Below are 22,133 nucleotides of genomic sequence, written 5' to 3'. Positions count from 1 at the left end.
TAACATTTCCTTCAAGCTTCTTTTATTGAGGTGACAGTTTGGCTTTGCCTTGATTTACACAGTCATGGTCATTTACAGTGAACGTATTACAAAACAAAATCTAGCAAAACTGAATAACAAAACAAAAAATTATACATTTCAGTGTGATCACAAACACAACTGTAATGGTCATTTCTGGTATCTGTTGCAGGAGGAATCCGTTTGAAGGTGCAGAGAAGTCTAGCCTGCCTACTACTTAATCTGGTGCTTAATTGTCTGATTTCATACTCAATTTCATCTTTTGACAGGGTATCTGATTCATAAAAAGTATGAAAAAGTAAATGTCTAAAAATATTTAAATTTTCAGAACAGAATTGCATGCCAATTATGCCCCCAACTTAACAGTAATACCACTTTAAGCGTCTCACATTTTTGTGAAATCACCAGATACCCTGTCTGAAATCCTGCTGATGTACTCCCCCTACCGGCCATGGTATCTTAATACGTTTTTTTCACACCCTTGCCTTTATTATTATGATTCTGGATCAGATCAGCACAGATTCAAATGTGCTTGTGATTACCCTTATAGACACCTGATACCTGAACAAACCCCTCTGAGCTACATCCAGCCCTAGTTTCTGTCTCACTGTACTACTGTTGGTGCACTTTAATACGTGAATTGGATAGTTGGCATCGGTGCACATTTGTCTCTTATGAAAGTCCATATTTAACATGGGTCAGTTGTATCTTGGTGGGCAAACAATGAATACACAAACATCTAAACATCCCGTCAGTCACACATACACACGCTCCAGGGACCACGAATGAAGAACAAGTGAGTGGCATTGAAGTGACACTGCTAGGCTAAATGTTTTGGCCGTTTCCAGATGAATACAGTGAGGTGTATACAATATATAATACATAAGTCGACTCTTTCCTAGTAGGCAACAAAGCATATTTGACCCAAGTGGGTTGGCTTGCGTCTAACATGAACTTTGAGTGGTGATTGTCCATTTAACAAAAGCACAAACTATTCATTGTGACATTCACATACAGACAGTTCCACCCTGTTTGCTCACTTTTCACTCTCATTCATCTTATTACAGCACTCTGAAAAATATAGCCTGTAGATGCCAGTTTCATCCGAATCTGTACATTTTCATACATTAGCAAGTCGCGCCTTTACAGTAATTGCATTTTGTTTTACCTTACTGTACAGTCTTTCACTGTACAAGTTTGCACAGTTCTATTCATCTGTAACAAAAGAAAGCAACAATGTTGAGCTTTGAAGATGTATTGGTGCTACAGAGAAACAAATACTGTACTTTCTTTATCCTGAGCATTCTATAAAGCTACCATGAATCATTTTACTTTCAGTGCTAAGCAGTCTACAATGAAAAACACCGGAGGGGTCTTCACCGTACGGTCTGCTTGTACATTACACAGTCAGAGGATTTACATTCAAAGAACTCTATTTAAATGTTTTTTAACTTCTATTGTGTAAACCACAGGAATAAAAAAAAGTCGCTTAACACATTATTCATATATTCACGTATACACTCAATACATCCTACTTGCTATGGTGCATCTGCAAATTAAACTGAGGCATCAACATCATTGGTGGCTGAAAGAAGCTCATATTATTGCATGTTTACTGCAAGGTGCGGTCATGCTCTACATATGCATAGCTAATATGTTTCAAATGTTATTCTTTTCAATGTTTTTTTTTCACATACACAATAGTGCTTTACTATTAAGGAGAGCTGTGGTGAGTGATGATAGCCCTATAAGCTTTGGTTGCAATGGATGAAATTTCTTTTTAACTATATAATTTTGAACTTTCCACTGAAAGCAGCTAAACAAGCACCAGCAGCGATGACAGCATGGTGAACTACTGCCCTACAGCATAATGCAAAAAAAAAAACTAATTTCAAGCCGTGTCAGTTAGAGTAAAAGATTAGCATTTACACTTGTGTGGTCCTCTGTACATTTGGTATTGTGTGTGTGTGCATGTGTGTTTATATGTATGCGTCCTCACATAACCATTGGGAGCAGTTGTTTTCTGAAAGATGATTATTTTATATATTCGAAATGAAAGGATTGTGAGAAGACGCATTATTTTGTATTACTGACAAAGACAGGCGGAGAAGTCTGCCGTGTCAAACAATCTGCAGCACCTAGCCATTGGAAACTTGACCACAATATATGAGCAACCAGTAGTAAGACAGAAGGAATAAGAACTTGGATATTTAAGTAACCCTGTCCTTGGCGAGCTTCATCACCTCAACTCCTGTTTCTATTCTGCAGTAACACCAACAGTCTGTTCGCTCTCACACCTAGAGGAACATATTATCTTCACACTCTCTTTTCCAAAGCCTTATAGTTGAGAATGTGTTCTGAGCATACTGCGATCGGCAAAGCTGCTATCTACTGACGCTATGGCAAAACATCTGAACCACTTACATGTGCCATTCTGTATAGGTAATGCACTGTTATAGGCTGCGATACAACAATATAAGCGTATATACCTTTAACAATCTTTATATGTATCTCATTAGCTTAACATCTCAAAGCTCCATGCTTTTCAGTGCGTTCTATCGTCGGTTGGTTGTTATTATTTATGAACATATTTTTTCTTCAGCGATCTTGATTTTTGTTGCACTGGTTCAGCTCAGCAGCTATCAGATGATGCTCACTGCTGACAAACCCAGACGGTTTATGAGCTGTTATGTCAAAAATGGCTCCGCGAGAGATTGTCATCAAAGGACATATCATGGATGGCGATAAATCTATACAGTAAGATATTGGTAGCTTTAGTCGGTCTCAAAAGTGGCTCAGAAATAAATAAAGCAATCAATAAAAGCCTGAAGACTTTAAACTGATGTTCCAACTGTAATTAGACATCCCCTTAAAATCCTGTTCCCACAGTGTCAAATCTAAACTCTATCTGAATAAGCTATATGATAACTTCAGATCAAGCTTGCTCAGATGAGGCACTTCAGTATTTCACCCTGCAATACAGTGTGAGACGTGTTGGCTACTCACACAACATGGGGGCTCGATGTGAACTTTTTAACCTTAACCCAAAATATCTACTATGTAAAGCACCAGACATCAGATCCCACTGAACCGGGGAAAAGGAACACAAACTAAAATATCATTTTAAAAAAATTAACAAAAAGTAAGAATAAGAAAATTAAACTTAATACAGGTATCTGTGGTTGTTGTAAGTGCTATTTCCCTCTGCCCAAACCCCTAGTCAAAACCCCACCCACGGTCCCAAATTGTCCCTGTGATGCTAGTCGCTCCTGAACTCCTCTTCGATTTCTGGTAGGTTCTTTTTCTCTCTCCTCAGGGTTTCGGTCAGAGGCCTGGCGCTGCTGGGCGAATCCAGCATCTTGGGTTCATTGGTGCGGTAGCTTCCCTTCTGCTGATACGCGTAGATGTAGATGGTGTACAGGCCTCCGAAGAGAAGAATCAGCGCCAGGATGACAATGACTACGGGGCAGAAATAGCACAGTCAGACTTAGGCTGCAACACAATGAGTAATGAGGTGCTCCCAGAAACACTGAGGAACAGTTTGATTGGATTTGTATTGCTTCACCATTACATCATATCAGCCAAACTGTAGGTGTGGGTGAATACAGGTCTGATATTATGCAGTTAGTCCGCCCTAACTGCCCACAGAATAGCTACAACAGCTGTGGCTGCTGTGACTGATTTCCACTATCTTGTATATGTTTGACGCTATCTGCTTTGTATTTACTATCTAAGATTTTTTTTCTTTGCTTTCCTGTTTATTAAAGTCAAATTCTGGAAGCTTTTTTCTTAATTTTGTGTACAGCCAACGTATCATGCTCATGTTATTTTCTTTTTAGTTTATTTGTATTACACCTTTTCATACAAACGCAGTTCAAAGTGCTTTGCACAAGGAAAGAAAAGGAGAGATATGTCAATGAGATGGAAAGAAAATTAGAAAAGTTTTAAAAAGTATTAAACAGCAAAAGAGAAAGAAATGATACATAACATCTGTGATTATAAAAACGATCACAGACTGATTAAAAATAACCTCAGATCGAGTGCAAGTCTCAGAATACCAGACTAGCTGGGCCATATTTTTGGGTTATAAATACTGAATGCAGTCTCCCCAGAGTGGGCTCTCTTGGTGCTTTGTGATGTGAGAGGTCTGCTGGGTTTCTTAAATTGAGAGCATTATCTCATATACACCGTGGAACCAGGACTTGTATATCAGGAAAGGATCTAAGGTAGCCAGCAGGGGTTTTTGACATCTGGGCATTTTGATTTAGCTGCAGTCTATGAGAAGTTTCAGTTAGGAGTTCTATGAAAAAGGAGGTGTAGTAATCTAACCTGCACATTACGAAGGCATGACTAATATGTTAGGATCAGACCTGGACACCCACTAATGTTCTATTTCCAACAGCTATCAATGTGATATTTATTTCAAAATGACTCCTGGATTTGTAATGTGGTCACATCATGTTTTATAAAACTGTGACTCAGACCAGATGCCTGTCAGCCTTGGCACCTATAACCAGTTCTACTGTGCAGTTCAAGCTGTTGCTTCATAATACATAGTGACACTTCAGGCAACGTGTAGTTTAAATGTCCCCCCTGCACTTGTTTGGGTTTCCTGTCACATGCAGGTCAGTTGAGCTGAAGACATGTAACTGCCTGTAGGTGTGTGTTTGTTTGACGTTGTGTCAACTGTGTAATCATCTCAACTGGCAAAATGCACACAGTGTTCCCCAGCATTTCTGCCAATGCATGCTAGAGAAAGCCTCAGCCCTTTAAGATTCATACTACTAATTCATGACTATAGATGCTGTTTAAAAGACAAACAGCACCTAACACTAAGCTTAGAGAAGCAAAATTAATCAGTCATGTTGTCCCAACAAAATGTGTTTGAATTTGTTCAACGGTACAATTTGCCATTTTGTTTTAGTGACTACATTTAAATTAAGTGGTGTAACAGAAATGTATCATGGGTCATAACCATTACATCTTGGGCCATATTTCAGATAGAGATAATGTTTAATAACCAGGGGGTCACATTGTTGGGATGCCTGAATGGCGCACCAATCTTTAATGACATACTTATGCCCCGCATTAGCATAATAGCTCTGAATCTGAATGATCTATTAAGCAGGAGCATCTATCAATGATGAACACTAAGCCGGGCCCATGCAGACTAAATATAGCTGATCCGGTAAAGGTCTCAGACAGGGATGGAGCCGAGGGACTCTGTGCTGCAGCTTAATCCTAAGGCTCCAGCCTCCTCTGCTCATCACAGGGACCTGTTCTATTTGTTTTTCCATCATGAGTAATACCACACTGCAAACAGTTAATCTAGTCTCTCAGCATTGAACATTCCCTTTGGTAATAAGGTGCAGAGTTATCGTGGGGATTAAATAAGTGAAGAAGTATATTCAATATTAACGTTTTCCAGAAATCCAGACACATACACAGAGAAAAACATATTTTTCACATTTCAGCCTTAGTTTCGTGATTTCAGTTCTGTATATCCGATAATATATAAAAATATGTTAATATCTCTAGGTCTTTTCCACTGACTAAATCTTATACTCAAGTGGATTAAAAATGTAATCTGACCTAAACTGAAAGGAATCAAATATAATCTTCAGTATAATAGTAATGGTTAGAAACGTCTGCTTTATTTTTCTCTAAGTAGGTTTTTTCATTTTGTCCTACATGTAATTAATTTGAACGTGGGCTCAGACTCTTGAATAAACACTCAAAAGCCCACACTGGAATCTGACAACCCTGCTCTAATTTAAGATAAGAGGATTTTAGGAAAAAAGGAAAAAGAATTTCAAACTGTTGATTTGTGTCATCTGGGACAGCAGGGAATAAGTGAGTGAAATAGAATGAGGGGGAGAATCATTGCTTCAAAATGAGCTAAATAAACTTCTACTGTCACATCTCTGGTCATTTTTTGAAAGCAGCTATTCAAAATCAAGGCAAATATGCACTATTTATGTAGACAGGGCAACATTTTATCAGAGAGTATTCAAGAATAAGGAAAAATAGATCTTACATGTTATCCAAAACAGTCCCAGGTCATCGTGGAGATAAATATATTCTGAAAGCGAGAGGTACAGAAATAGGTGGTTGAACACAACAAAAACAATCTGTTTTTGCACTGATGCATTATGGGACAAACAAACTCACCTATGGTGGTAAACCAGGGGTCTACCTCCCATGGTACATAACCGTGAATTGGAGGGAAGGCGCCACAGTTGGACTCAGAGACGTAGCCTTGTGTCGTTACCGGAGGGTCCGTTTCATTTGGACGGAAGAAGGCCTTTAAAGGGGCATGAACATTGTATCTCACCCCAGATATGCAGCCTATAAAGCCTGGGGCATTGTGCCTCTGGATCTCATAGTCAATGTCACCAACCTCTGAGAGAGTAGACGTAAACGATAAAAGGTCAACAATGTTTTCTCTTAAAATAATGAATGTATTATAAATATTGGCAGCAACATGATAAAATAAGGCAACATGTTAGTATCAACAAGTGGTAAATGAGATATTTACCCATCACTCTGCCCAGGAACATGGACTTGGGAGAATCAAACCTGGCGTCCTCCACCAAGGTAATCTTTTCCACTATGGGCTCCATGAAATCCACCTGTGGGCAAAGCACAATAAATAACACTTCATATTTACAGGAAGGGAGTTGATTCATGAAAGGAAAATATATAAATAACTTCAATAGCACAAACAGAACTCATTTTGAAAAAGTTACATTTGTTTTTACTGTGAGAAAATACACATCTGCATTGTATATGGAAGTCATTATTGATTTAAAGGATTATCACATTTTTCTATGATAAACACTTGCAAAATTAGTCTTTTTCGCTTTCTTACCAAGAGTTAGATGAGAATATTTGCACTGTCTAAATTTCTGTATGGTAAATATGAAGCAGCTAGCAGCCGATTAGCTTAGCATAAAGTCTGGAAACAAAGGGAAACAGGTAGTCTGGCAAATGTCTGTACAAATTTGACAAAATCCACCTAGTGAGCTGAGAGTAATTAGCTAATTAGCTTTACATCCAGGCTAGTGGCTTCCCTCTGTTTCCAATTCTGTCAATCCTATTTAACTCTCAGCAAGTAGGCCTACGCAAATAAGCACACTCCCAAAAATGTGAAACCAACCAAGATGTTTCGAAATTCATGAATCACAGTTTTTTTGTAATTTAAAGAAAATTAGGCTGTAGGCTACTTTGGAGAGGTCTTCAGGTTAAACATCGTTGAATGGATGCACAAACAGTGAGAGCAAGAACCTGTGTTTTGATGGTTCGGTTGTGTCTGGTTATATTGACATAGTGGGGGTATCCATCTGCCAGGTTTCGGTTTGTCAGCTGGTACTTGTGTGTTATGAGCCCAAGTTTATACCTCAGATCTACACTACCTGTGGGAGAGAGGAAAAAACGTCAATAGCATACGTGGTTTGGATGAATAACTGCATATATAACAACTATGCTGCCCTATAAATGTCATTTTGGTCCCGGCTTTTATATTCAGAGACAATTTTTTCCTGAGTTTCTCCTACCATCAGTCTTGAGGATGATAGCAATGTAGTCTTGGACAAAGGAGCTGATGTAGAGCAACACGGCTGGCGTGTGAACGGTGCTGAAGCTGAACTCTATGTCATCTGCTGTGTCGTTGTAGCCCAGGCTGAAGTTGTCGTAGTGTGGGTCTATCCAGTTGGCCCATGCTGCTTCGTCCGTCACAGGCTTCTTTCGTACGTTGTATCTCAGCCACGAGCCGATCTCAAAGTACGCTCCGATGTCTTAGAAAAGATCAATGTGGAATTAGATATCTACATCAGTATTGCTGCAGAAGATTTCAGTTATATGTGAAGGTTTTGCCAGGGCTCCAGTGAAACATATATGACCGCACCTAAATGACAGTAGAAACCATCAAAAGCTGTGTTGTTGCAGTCACAGTAGTAGGAGGCGTAGTCGTCCATACACTGCCCGCTGTTTCGGCATGGTATGGTAGCATTAAGACACTGTCCAGTGCAGTTCCTCCTTATACCCTGTTCTTCATTGACTTTGCTCTCCAGATCAATTGGAACACCGTTCATTCGTAACCCTCGCATACACCCCAAGAAAGCTCTCAGGGTGCGGTTGGCAGCACCTAATTCAAAGAAAAGCTTTATCAGTGGTAATTCATCTTCAGACAAACAAGGACAAATAACATGTACTGTATTTATAAGTCAATTTGAATTCCAAATGTCAGAAGTTCACCTCAGGAAACCTACCTACTAGGACAGGATGTGTAAACTGCATGGTGACGAAGGTCTGACCTGGAAACCGGGTAACAGCCCAAGGCTGATAATCAACCTTGATCCGGGCAAGCTTCACATTAATTTCGGCCTGAACGAAGTGCCACTCATTGTCATTGAGAGGCACAGGGGATTTTAGAGTTGCATTTACGATGCCGTCGCCAACCATAAATACAAACAAAAGGTGACGGGTGGCTGGAGGAGAAAAGAGGACAGAAGACAGAAGACAAATAAAAAACTTAAAGCAGTTCTTCAATACATCTTTAAGTAATATGAGCAGGACAACAGAATCAACTCACAATTCAACTCTATCCGTATGAAATTTCGAAGTTGGTCGTCAGAGTTCTCCAAGAAGACGCCGTGGTCTCGATAGGTTTTGAAGTGGAAGGAGATGTCAGCGCTGGAGCCAGGTCTGAAGGTGGGGAAGGTTATGTAGGTTGGCTTTGTGAAGGAAATAGTGTTCCAAATGTTTCCTATGAAAAACATTGACATATATATATATGAACAAATACATTTCTACCCTTCAACAACACTTAAAAAACCCTGAGCACAATCCATAATATTTAGTCTCACTGTCGCCATGGCAGCGGAGGGGACCAACGGTGTATTTGGCCTCTGAACCGGTCCTGTTGGTGTCCCCCACTACCACCCTCCTCACAGGCAGATGGTCTCTGTAGTCCAAGTAGCCTTTATCCGAGTACCTGAAAAGCCACATTGGGGATGTTGAGACTTCATCCTCATTGTCACACACATACAAACTAAACCTGCACAATGCGTCCGTCTCACCATTGTCTATAGTCAGCATCACAGTTGCATTGAAACTTGGGATCGGTGCAGGTTTGGTTGATAGCGCAGCCACACTTTTTAACCTCTCTGAATGTTCCACCCCAGTAGTAGTGACTCACATTGTTACGACCGATCCAGTAACCAAAAGGTCTCCCATCTATTTTGAGAAATAAATGTTGTGTTAGTGAGTGATTTAAGTGTCCTTTCTTGTTTTCCAGGACCGCACTGCCAAATGAATGAACTGACTTATAGTCCACACTTACTGGGGGTGTTGAGGAGACGGGACTTGTAGCAGGAGTAGTCGATCCACTGCTCACAGTACATGGACGTGTTGGCTAAAGCAGTGACTTCATCCCAAGAGGCGTTCCAGTAGTTGACGTTCCCTATATACGGCCGGTCTATTGAACTCCCAGTCACCTTGGTACCATCCACGCGGTCATGCAAAATTACTGTCCAAGCCTTGTATGCTGTGGAAAAGGAATAACATATATAGCTCACTGTGATTAAATATTAAAAGGACGGATAGAGGGAACAATATTGTAAGAAAAATGAGAATAATTTATGTCATCAAAGAGGCACACAGTTAGTAGTTAAGAACATGTATACTTATACAACACTCACACAGACAAAGACAAACTGAACCTATAGCAGTACACATGTCTCATAACAGAAATATCATAACATGACTTTTTGCTTTCCAACTTTTCATTCACAACCCACAGAGAAATCGAACAAACACTGGACCCAATCCTGATGAAGCTGCTTTTTATTAGTGTGACACGTATTACTTACACTTCATTTTGCAGTACACTTCAAATGGTTTCAGCGGTCCGCTGAGATCAGGATCAATGGTGTAGTTTCCAGACCAATACTTGCCACTGAGTCTGTACGCCTCGCATGATTCTTTATAAACCGCTGTTCAAGAAATCAATTTCTCATTATAAGGAGTAAATATGGCATGGGTCAAGTGTAATGAACTGTAAAGGAACACTTATTACAATGACAAGATTACTAGCTGACACTTACACATGTGACACACTTCTCCTTTATAGCCGGTGTTCTCGCACAGGCAGATAAAGTCATCCCAGGACTGGATGCATCTGCCTTCATGTTCACATGGATTTGGATTACATCTGTAGCAAAGGATATGGCTACACTTAATATTTTTATGTAACAAAATTGAGACTTGTGTATCATTTATTTTCATTCATTTCCACATTCTCTACGTTCTCTATTTATATTTTGTTGTGAGCTTTCAGATGAGGTTTGATGAGGGGAAACTAACCATGAGGTGTTGAATGCCATCAGCTCTAAAGAAGTAATGTCTCATTCTTTAGACTAGTTTTGAAATGCCATATTTGTCTGTGTTCTTTTGCAACTTTTCCCGCTATTAATTAAATTATTTGCACTTCTTGCAACATGTAGTAGGTGATATTTATTACCTGTCAGTGATGCCACATGTGCCCAACAACAGTTCAGCATAGCGTCCCCACTGTCGCTGCAGAATAATGTCGATATCAAGCTGTTCGTTGTCTATGAAGATATGCTGCATGCAACCATGGAAGCGGTTCAGCTTGGTCTCACACTTCCTTATCGTGTTATTGGTTTTCGGACAACCTTGAGTGCAGAAAGAAAAACGTATGTATGTAAGGTATAGATTTAGAAAAAAAAAATTCTGGAGTTATCAACACCTGTTTTTTGTCATCAACTCACCCCCAAAAAAGTAGCGGTCGCCTGTACGAATTGTGAAAGGGTTGGTGATCTTTAGTGGAGAGCCTTCCTCCTCATCAATTGTGAGAGTCAGCAGGTTGTCTCTGGCTGCCAGATCCACTGTATGCCAGTAACCATCATTCAACCTGTATCCTAGAAATTGGAGAAATGCCTTTCATGCAATGTTTCTACAGTCAAATTCAGTATAGATATCACAGGAAGAATATATAACAATCATCCAGAATTTACCCCGACCCCGAAACATGATTATTCCAATCATAAGTTTGTAAACCATAGGCATTGCAGGACTTTGTATTTCTACACATGCTGAAACAATGTGCATAGGATTGTAAGAGCTATAGGTACTGGTTATAATGGGGTACTCAATCTACTGAGTTTGTAGGTTGGTGTCTTTTTTTCCCTTTGCAAAACAAAAAACACAAGAACAAAAGTGGTGAGAAATGTCTTAATAATGTGTTTATCTGTAAACGTTAACAGGTCTGTGAAAATCCTTTTAACCACCTTTACAACTGTATATGTGCCACACATAATGAAAAGCTTTACAGGCCACATAATAATATAGCATAAAGGAGGCTAAGCCACAGTAACTTTAGCGTGGTTTAGCAAACATATCCTATATGTTTAAATTTCTCTCATACTTGTCCAGCCAAAAACAATGCATTAAGCCCACCTGCTGCAAACTGGAGTTTCTTCTTGCCTGGCTGGAATATAGTGACGTTGATCTGTCCTTCGCTTAGGCCCAGCTCAAGGGCACCCAGGTCATCGGCAAATCGCGTGAACATTAGCAGCCCTGTGTAGTCCCATGAGCGGAACTTAAACTTGACAAACATACGAGGCCTCCTGAAGAAGCCCGGTACCTGCAGGTAGTTGTTGGGCCCAGCAAAGGTCATTGGTTTCATCAACATGTCCCTGCATGCATAATGCATCTTTTTCTGAGGAGAACAAATGAAAGAATCAGACGTTATTAGTTACGGTGAGATCGTTTCCTCTCATGTTTATTGCATTGTGAGCATGGAACAGTGGGGATTATTTTTTTATAACATCATCAGAAATAATGATATGATTACTGGAAAGCTGTATAATGGTATATGCTGTTTTATATGCCATACCTTTCGCGGGATGCGGATGTCATCTTCCTCTCTCTTAGCCTTGTAGATGATGTTAACGTCATTGATGAAGACGTTCTCCAGGCAACCACGGAAGTTTGGTGTGGTGGGCAGGTGAGGCAAATTTTGCTCTATGACGCCTCCTACGTATAACTAGAAAAAGAGGATTTAAGACACTCAGACATTGCTGTGACCTTAAAATGTATTGGCAAATACATAGAAAAAAGCAAGACTTTAGCATTCAAAGCTCATTGGATTTACGATGGCTTGTAATGAATATGAAGAAAGAATTGCCTTCAAGTTGTAATTAAAATGCATTTGGAAGTATCATTCGATAAAGCAATGATTGTTTCCTTTACTATTATTTTAACCCTTCCGTTTACATATAACATACAGTACATATAGGTTTGATCTGTTCATACCTTTGTATCCAGATCCAGGTGTGTAAACTCTCCCTTACAGATGGCTGAGACCGAGTGACTGTCTACCGTGAAGTTGACCTGCCGACCAACGCGGATGATGGTGACATAGTGCCAGTGTAGATTATCGAGAAGGCTGCCAGCAGTCAGTGTGATTCGACCATCTACTTTGTGTACTACACTGCTTCCTGAAAAAGAGAGGGTGCGGACAAGAGGAAGTTACAATAAGGACAACACACCGAAATTGGCATCTAAGTAATGTAAAAATGAGAGAAGATGTTTTAACAGCTCCTGTCAATAACAATCCAACCTGAAATGTGACTGACAACTTGGCTTTATTGCAGGATTAAGAAAAGCCTGCTTCTTTCTTAGAAACATGGATGTCATTGTCACATATTTCCAATATTGTTTTTCACCGTAATCCCTACAACAAGATCCCTACCGTAAATTTCAACTTTATGATGCATTGCACTGTGGGCACCCACACATTTTTGGGTACCTTATTGTGCAGTGTTACAAGCACCCTCACAATATTTTCAACTGTATTAGTCGAACAAACAACCTTTGTTGTACCTAGGCTGATGTGTAAGAGAAGACGGCCTCTCTTGAGCTCCAGGGTGAAGAGGTCTCCTTGAATGCCCTCACTGTGTAACAGTAGACCATCCTGCTCCAGAGTCTTGAAGTTTATGGCGATATGGTCCTGTAGTGTACGGGACCTCTTTCCTGGGAACATGTACACCACTGAGTCGTCCCCGTTGTACTGTAGCACATAGGAATCTGCAGAGACATTTCAAAATAGATTCAATATTTCCAAAAGCACTTCAGATAATTGAGATGAGAGATGATTTGAGATTTGATTTAGGGTTTATGAGGATTATATGAGAAAATGCTACACGGAAAGATTTTCCTGGAACTTTTCAGATGTGTTGGGCATTTAGCTAGTATGATGTCCACTCATATGAATTAGGTGATACTTAGCTTAGCTACTCACAGTATTTAATAAGAACATATGGTGGAATATTTAGCACTGAGATCTTGTCATATTATCAAACGTTATTAAACACTGGGATTGTCGAATGTCCCTGGATGTGAATCAGAGGTGGTAAATCCCTAGCGTCCATCAGTCATTTTTACCATAAGGGCAGCCAAACAGCTCCAGCCTCACGCCGATCTTCCCTCCGTTCTCTGTGTTCCACGCCAGAGGAAGCAGACGAATGTGTTTAGCAGTAAAGGTGTAATGGAAGACATTCCTCTTGATCTGATAGTAATTCCAGTTTCCAGGCAGCGTCTGCAAAACAGATGAAACCGGGAAGGAGGGGCGAGGGAGTTATTGAGTCACTGCATTTGGTGCTAACGCCTTATTAGGACACTGGATATTAAGTGATGATGAGATTAGCTTTGAGGGAGATAATATGCTTTGCTCTCTTTGTTTCGGTGCCAGCGACAACAGCTATAACGGAGCACCCACTGGCTGCAAAATCGGCTGTGAAGATTACATTTGACTAGTTAATCCTCACCCTCAATTAAAAAACATTTTATTTGTAAAGCACCTTTCATTGTTTAAAAACAATCCCAAAGAGCCAAAAACACAAGCTGTCTGAGACACCTACAGAGTTTCCTCCTATCATGATGTATGGTGTCCAGGAGTCTGGTCGGTCCCCATACAGCAGGGTGTACTTGGAGACCCAGTCATATGAGTTGAAGGTTCCCTGGGTGGCGATGGCCTGCAGTCGATACTTCCTGCCCAGGTCGACCTGAAGCCATGGCTGCCTGTCTCTGGGAGATGGCGACCAGCCACTGCTGCCTGAGGAGGGGAAGGAGGGAGGAATTTGATTGATGGAATTGACAGTTACAGTTGGACAGAGATGAAAATCATGACCAAAGCGATTGAACCTGTAATTTATAGCCACCATTTTACCCTTCAGTCATATTTGGGGTTGGGAGGTCTACTGAGGCACTGTTTTGACTAGAACTGTACAATCATTGATCATTTTGAAGTTTACCAAATATAATGCAAACTTAATTGGGGCCAATTATTTATACTGTATGTCCATATATGTTAGCTTACTAACAAGGAAGTTTTCAGATGTATCAGAATTGTTCTCATTTCTGTACTATAGTGAAAGTAGAATGCATCTATTTTTTTAAGATCTCCAAGGTGTTTAGGGAGTTAACAATTCTGAGTGTAGCATATCAATACTGCAGTTGTTGTTTTGTTGTTTTGCAACTGTGGGAATAGCTCTTTTTAACAATTGGCATTTTGGCCTGAAAACAAAAGCATAACTAATAACATTTCTGTGTTGGAGTAGACAAGAATCCTTATGAATGTGGGCTTTTCCTGCTATGATAAATGCAATACTTGTGCTATTCGAAAGGTCAGTAAAATGAATGTAAGTGTGAAATCATACTTACCATACAATTTGGCAAAATTGGCAGAGTAAAGAAAGTTATATCTGGAGGAGGCCAGGAATGAGGAGGCATAGAGGCTGGAGACCAGTGGATCAACACATTCCTCTGCAGAAACAATAAAGAAGACACAAGGACAGGAGTTATTAAAAAGGAACTTCAAATAAAGCAGAACTCACACATCGCTTTCAAAATGACGCAATTCCGGGCAACAAAGACTGGCACAGCTGCGCAGCCTGATAATAAAAGACCAGTTGGAGGTTAATTAGAGGCTAGCATGCTCCATGTGACATAAATTACAAATTTGGCCGGGTCAATCTCATTAAATTCAAAGCGTAGCACAAACTTCTTTGGTCTACCTGCTGGTAAAGGTACACATCAGACACTGAAGTCACACATTCATATTCCACGGTCCAAAGGACAGTCCCTAAATAACTTCTTTGTAAGGTGGTGGACCAAGACTTATACATTTATCTAACTCTCCTGATATTCTCTAAGGGTGCATCATATTTGCATCTTCATTTCTTCACAGATTGCATGGAACTAGCAGCAAAATACAGTGTGAGACAGCTACTGATGCACAATCCCCCTGAGATAAACTATGGTAAATGCCATGCAGTTACATAACTCCCCCAACCTTTTTCAAAAGAATACATTCATGGGTCTGGTCTTGTGTCCTTCAGTGTAACAGAGGCAGAATAGAAATCTTGCAGCGTCACATGAATGTTTTAGTGGGTGTGCCTATGTGCCTGTCAGTGCCAGCATGTCTGTATGTTTCTGTGTAATACCTGGGCATTTGCATGCAAAAACTGAGACTTCTGCATTGCCTTTCTATGGCTTTGCTATTCCGCATATATTAGACTGATAGGACCATCACCCATCTGCTCAGCCTCGCTCCCCAGCCAATGGCTATTAGAACAGGCCGTAATTCTACCTAATCTTGCTTGTGTCACTGCTGAGGATAAATGCGTGATGCCCTCACCTCGAGCTGCAAGAGAAACACTGTCTCATTTTAACTGCCAAAGTATGCACTTTAATACTCTCAGGATATTTCATATAGATAGGCTAAGAAATATAGATGGAGTGGGTTTTACTTCAATATGAAGGTAGGCACACACTTGAATGTTTCAATCTCAATGTGTACAGGGCAAACAAAAATAGATAGTAAACTAAATATAGGCGGTTCCAATCTTTCCTTCCTCTCCTTCCCTTAGCAGTGTGATCCTCTCTTAACATTTGGGATCGTTTAAACAGGAGTTATGGAAGTGTAATTCCTGTTCTTACAATCTCACAGGTAGAGAAATCACTGGAGAAAAGGCCAATAGACTGTTGCAGAATTAGTATGCATACTGCAGATGGGGAAGGGTACAACACTAAACATTATAAATAACTGCTAGGGAGCAGAAGACTAAATGATCATATCCTGCAGAATCACGTGAATTATGCTTGAGCTATTAAACAGCCAGGGTGCCATTTTCTGACTCATCTGGTAAAAATGTGTTAGTCACATGAGCAGGAGTTCTGTTACCTTTTGTGCAAGGACACACTGCCCATTCAGGTGGAGGAAATGTGCTGAGCAAAGGAAATGTGACCTTGACTTTGTCTGCCTCCCGAGGCTTTCTCACCACATCGTCATATAGAAATCCCGGCTATACTGCAGCTGATCCATATCAGATATATGGTCCATTACCACCATGTCATTTCAAGTGATCCACTGCTCAAATGGCTATTCAAAATATATATATTGAGAAGTGCTTTTGTGCTTCAATTAAACAGGCACAATTGCTTTTAATGGACTAATGTTTATCGATTTGTCTTGACTCCTCAGTTAGTGGTAAAAGAAAAGGAATTCGACTTTAAATGTGGAGAGCAATACCATCACAGAGTCAGACTGCAGCAGGTTAACCCAGGCCACTTAGCCACTCAGCTCCTCCCTACGGCAAGACAGTCACGCACACCCCCACCCATCCATTCAGTCTGTCTTCTTCTCTGCACTCCCGAGTCCTATCTCTTTATCTCCATCCCAGCTCCCAAAAATCATGCACTCTGTCTTGCTCCCACACTGCGTCCCATTACTTCACACTTGCGCTAATAATAATCTTTCTATTTTTTACTTCTCTCTCTCTCTCTCTTCCTCTCTCTCTCTCTCTCTCTCTCTCTCTCTCTCTCTCTCTCTAAGCCGCTCTCTTCTCAATTGGGCGTCGTCATGTTGCAGTAGCTAAAGCTTAAACCTGAAAGCTGTGCAGAGTATCCAGTCTCCAGGTTTTCACCCCTCTCCCTGTGATCCTGCCCCCCCCCCCCTCCCTTCACTGCACCACACAGTGTAGCCTCTTTCTCCATTTATCATTTAGGTGCTGTGAGGAACAGTATGGCTGTGTGTGTGGAGCTCTATAGCAGCACTTTTGCTGAATCATCAGTCTGCTGCATGTGAAGGCAGGTCTGTCTGGGCTGACACATCACCACTGCTGCTTACATACATGCAGAGAAGCACTCCCTCTGGCTGTCACTGGCTTATGGTGCGTTGCAGCTGAGGATTCTGACGGAAATATTGTACATTTATTAAGTCTGCAGATGTCACCTGAATGCAAATGCCATTCACATTTAATTTGAATAAAAATTGCAAAAGAACAGTCCATATGGGTAGTGACCAAAATGTATAGCGTGTTCTGTTAAGGGTGCTTTAATAATTAATTCATGCTTAAGCAGGCCTCCCAGTGGGTGGTGTCTGACAACTGCCAAGTATAAGAACACAAACAATGCAGCACATCATAATCACATTCATGCTTAAATTCAGTTCTCAAAAATCTGAAAAATCAAAACAGCTAAGCAACTAGCCCCTCCTTATATATTAATTCCCCTCACATGGACCAAACAGTCTGTGACAAAATGCACAGGGCTGCATATGGATAACATCCTACCTATTTCAAACACACACACAACACACACACACACACACACACACACACACACACACACACACACACACACACACACACACACACACACACACACACACACACACACACACACACACACACACACACACACAGGGACACACCTCACAGGGCCATTATCAGCTCCACCCAAGTCTGGGGCACTGTGATCTGGGATCTGAGGCTCCATTTTAATTTGGCACAGCTCCACCATGCACTTCCACACAGCATATACAGTTAGCCGGGCCTGCAGTAAAGTACAAACAGGCCCCCAATTTACCAGTTATCATTTTATAACCCAATATGGTTTACAGTCTTTCCTGTTCACTTCCCAGCATATCACGTAATAGAGCTTCCAGTAAGAACGGGCTGTCTTGTATGCAGCAGGACAACATCTACAAAGAAAGTTCATCAAAAAGCTTAAAATATCATCAAATGAAAACACCATGCCTGATAGGAATGTTATTACCCTTCAACAATGAGTAGCCTGCAAGTTGCACAATAGTAAAGTCAAGTGGAACTTCTTACATTACAACCCAGTAAAATAATACTGTAACATGGCTAAACTTGTGTCTTGAATCAATTAGTCCTGCTGTGTTTGATCCTCAGATACATGTTACCAACAGTGGTGGCTCTCACTTCTATTATCAAACTATCCAGAAGTCACATGACATAGCATCCCTCTTCACTGATCTCCCACTGATATCAAAAGTCAACAATGCACTGTATGGGTTGATTGCAGTCACACCAACACCAGTAAGACCATCTGAGGTCATCACGCAGTAAGCTTATTAATATGCATAGAAGCTCTATGATAGATGGGGAGATGGCACCTTTCCCAAAACCTATTTTAGCCCCAAACACAGCCCCACCTCTGTCCAACTAAAACCAGCCACATGAGTTCTTCATTGATGTTGCAGTGAGTAATGATTTCCCTGCAAGGTAGCTCCACGCTGGCTGCGTGCAGAAAGGTGATGGAAACACAAGCTTCCCAAAAAAAAAAGTACTGCAGTGGGCTGGTCCCGGTCAGGACGCTGAGCCATGCGTGCTCTCTCAACCGCCACTTTGAAAACGTGTTCAGCGGATTTTTTAGATACAACAACATACACAGTAAAAGCCATGTTGAGATTATTATCTAACACACAAAACATTAGACCATAAGCAGCATCGTGCTTTGCATTAAAGTCGAGAATAGAACCCACACGGTGCAGAAACTTGCGTGCATGCTGAGCGAAAGCACTGCAATGCAGACAGTTCAGTGCGATGGGGATCGCCGTGCGCACCTCCTGCAGGACCGATGCGGGTTACTTCTGCACTTTTTTTGCGTGATCCCCACAAAACAATGCTTTACCAGAATAACAAAAGCCAAGACAAGTATTTCAATATAATGATCTGTGTTTTAAGGATGTCTGCTTTCCTCGCACCGCGTGTTGCCCTTCAAAGATCCTAACACCTCGGTCCACATTTTGCCCTGCAGTGGTATTTTCCACTTATTACCGAATGTTATCTTGTAAACTTTTTTTTAAGCATATCAGACGCTAAACACTATGCAGATTAGGCATGTATATACAGTTTTAAAATATTTTAATAATATTCTAGCTGCCGATAATAGATGATGTTTTACAAGACTTACGTGATGAGCAATGTTGAAAACCCAAAAATAAGAGGCATATGCTCAGTATTGTGCAAGTCATCCTTCACTTAGGACACGTTTCTCCGCTAGGCTATGTTAATTGGACCGTAGATAGTTCTGCAGCATCCTATCAACCCCCTTTTGGCCCAACTTTAACTCGCGCCGTTCCAACTCCTCTTCCCGGGATGTCGGGCAGCCTCTACCGGGGCGGGGACGCGCATCGGATGCTGGTGCTGATGCTGCGCTTCACCGAGAGCGCGCACTTCTTCTTTTATATCCTTTAATTTGATTTATTCACTGCCGTCTGGTAATGGTGTGGCTCCTGCTTCATGAGATCCTTGCACATATTAGTAAATGTGCTTCACCAGTGAATGTTTGTATGCCAGGTAGAAATGGGATTATGTTGCGTCCCTTCCGCAGGGGTCTGGATGCTGCATGAGGAAGGGAGGAGGGGGGAAAAACTTTTTCAGTCCTAAAGTATTTTTCCAAAACAATTCCGAATAATATGAGGTTGTCTTCAATCTCCAATTAGGTCTTGTAGAACTGCTCAAAAACAATACTTTTCCATCTGCTGTGCATCATATCCCCAATGCATTAAATATGTATTCCTCTTCTCTTCTGTCCTGGCATCTCATATCGTCCATTGGCACACTTTTCAAGGCTAGTGAGGAGACGGTTAAGAAGACTTGTCCTCCATGGCCACTGATCTGCACCAAAATAGGACTGAAGTCCTTAATATCCTGTATTAGAATGACTATGGCAGCAGACCAGCAGGCTGCACAGTTCTGTGTGTTCTCTGTCTGACCTTGTCCAGGTAACCACGTTCATGGAAGTGCATTCACAAATATTCCCAGAGCTGAAAAGGTTACAGGATGATGATGCCAGCTGTGCCTGAACTCAGATCCCTGCGTGCACGCACACACACACACACACACACACACACACACACACACACACACACACACACACACACACACACACACACACAGGGGCGATGGGGGCGGGGTGAGACTGACTTAGGCAGAGGGGGATTTGCAGCAATGGGTGGCACATTGACCACAAAATAAAAAAGGCTTTGGGATTAAGAAGTGGGTTTATGGGACGGCAGTGTGTCAGTGAATGATGTGAGATTGAATGCCGGGGCCAGTGTGGGATTTACAATGTTTTCAATCAAATCAGATTGTCAGTTTGTAAGCTCCCTGCCACTGTTTTTTCTCCATGAAATACTACAAGAGTATAGAATTATATCTTCAGAGAGAGGACAATGGCAAATGAAATGGGTGGGTAAACTAGGACATCAAATCACCATGGGAAACATGGCTACAAATGTGGCCCAGGAATTGCAAAGGTATCTATTTATACTGACATGAGCTAGGTACCAAAAACATTGTATATAGGTAATTTATTACCTATACAATGCGCTATTTAGAGCATTCTGTACCCCGCTATATACTGCCCATTTGTGGCGTGCTTACAGAAAAAGCAATATGAAAAAACTAACTGTGGCGTATCATGACGGAATGCGGATGCTTCTCAGAATACCGAGATGGTCTAGTGCCAGTCAAATGTTTGTAAATGTTGGTGTGCCTACCTGTCATGCTTTAATTAGGAATTTGATGTATCGTTTTATGTGTAGGTTGACAGCATCTGAAAACAGTATTATTCAGGCATTGGTCAAGCCTGGGCTTAGCTCTGTCAGGTTCTCATCAACACTCTGGAGACATTGGAAGGCATCTTGGTATACTGCAAGTGTTGTATGCTGATCTCTTATTTTTATTTGTGTTTTTTTAATCTGCATGCATTGGTGTGCTTTTTGTTGTTATTTATGTATTGAGTCTATTTTTTATACATTGTGCTATGGATCTTCATGTGTCCTGAATAAAATCATATATATATATATATATATATATATATTATCTCGATCACAGTGGAAAACAATATATCCATCAATTGTTCTGGATATTGATATAGTGTAAAGTAATCCATAATATTTCATAGACATGGTGCAATGGCCTTTGGTGTGTAATAATCCCACACTACTGCCATGTCAACAGGCCTCAACATAACACAGCTTGCACAGAGTTCCCACATTAATTGTACTAATATTAAAAAGGAAAAGCAAACAGGTTATTTTGTTTCTTAAGTGAGTTGTCTTGTGTTAGAGTATCAGACAGTGTCAGTAATTTGTGAGTTTTAAACCAAATGTTCTCTTCTGATAAGGAATGTTCTGTTGTCTTCAGATAACATGTACAGTACACACAAACCCACACACACACCCTCTGTCCCATACATCAGCACTTAACTCATAAACATGAGGGTGGTGTTACAGCTTGATTTTCCATCCGTTTCCCCATTGAACTCTAACACTTGACCTTATCGCCTGAGTAGTAACCATAGTGACCGTTTCAGAGGATACATCATATGATCTGGTTGCGGTTATCTGGAAAAACAACACAAAGGCTCAAGTGTTAAAGTGATTAACAAGAGCGTTCAGAGGCAGAATTGACAATACATATAAACCAGGCTTTCCAACTCTAATGCTAATGGAGTGAGATTATTCACACCTATTCACAATCAAGGTTAATAATAATAATTTATTGGATTTATATAGCGCTTTATTTCTCTGTGACTCAAAGCGCTTTACAGGATTCCAGGTTCAATTCATTCACACACAGTCATACCGGTGGTGGTAAACTACGAGAGTAGCCACAGCTGGTTGTAGGGCGGGGATCTAACCACCAACCCTTGGATCGTTGGCCAACCCGCTTAACCACCTGAGCCACAGTCGCCCCGAAGGTTGATATGTT

General features: G+C 40.9%; 1 protein-coding gene across 1 annotated transcript; it reads right to left on the bottom strand.

The window, feature by feature from the left end:
- Positions 1 to 3,277: 3,277 nt before the first annotated feature.
- cntnap1 (contactin associated protein 1) lies at positions 3,278 to 19,387 on the bottom strand (the record flags this gene model as incomplete). The annotated part of the gene is made up of 24 exons (XM_080044340.1): positions 3,278 to 3,477; positions 6,056 to 6,100; positions 6,190 to 6,420; positions 6,557 to 6,650; positions 7,306 to 7,433; positions 7,575 to 7,814; positions 7,925 to 8,164; positions 8,289 to 8,507; positions 8,612 to 8,785; positions 8,886 to 9,013; positions 9,099 to 9,255; positions 9,362 to 9,565; positions 9,891 to 10,013; positions 10,125 to 10,231; positions 10,541 to 10,715; positions 10,812 to 10,961; positions 11,500 to 11,761; positions 11,939 to 12,088; positions 12,358 to 12,542; positions 12,928 to 13,131; positions 13,489 to 13,642; positions 13,965 to 14,154; positions 14,763 to 14,868; positions 19,327 to 19,387. The coding sequence occupies 24 exons, from the start codon at positions 19,385 to 19,387 to the stop codon at positions 3,278 to 3,280; spliced, it is 3,927 nt and encodes a 1,308-aa protein (XP_079900466.1).
- Between the last annotated feature and the right edge of the window lie 2,746 nt (positions 19,388 to 22,133).

The sequence above is a fragment of the Ammodytes marinus genome (assembly GCF_949987685.1).
Source record: "Ammodytes marinus genome assembly, chromosome: 16".
NCBI classification, from domain to species: Eukaryota; Metazoa; Chordata; class Actinopteri; order Uranoscopiformes; family Ammodytidae; genus Ammodytes; species Ammodytes marinus.
Note: the sequence above shows the minus strand (reverse complement) of the source record. Positions and strands in the feature narration are given on the sequence as shown.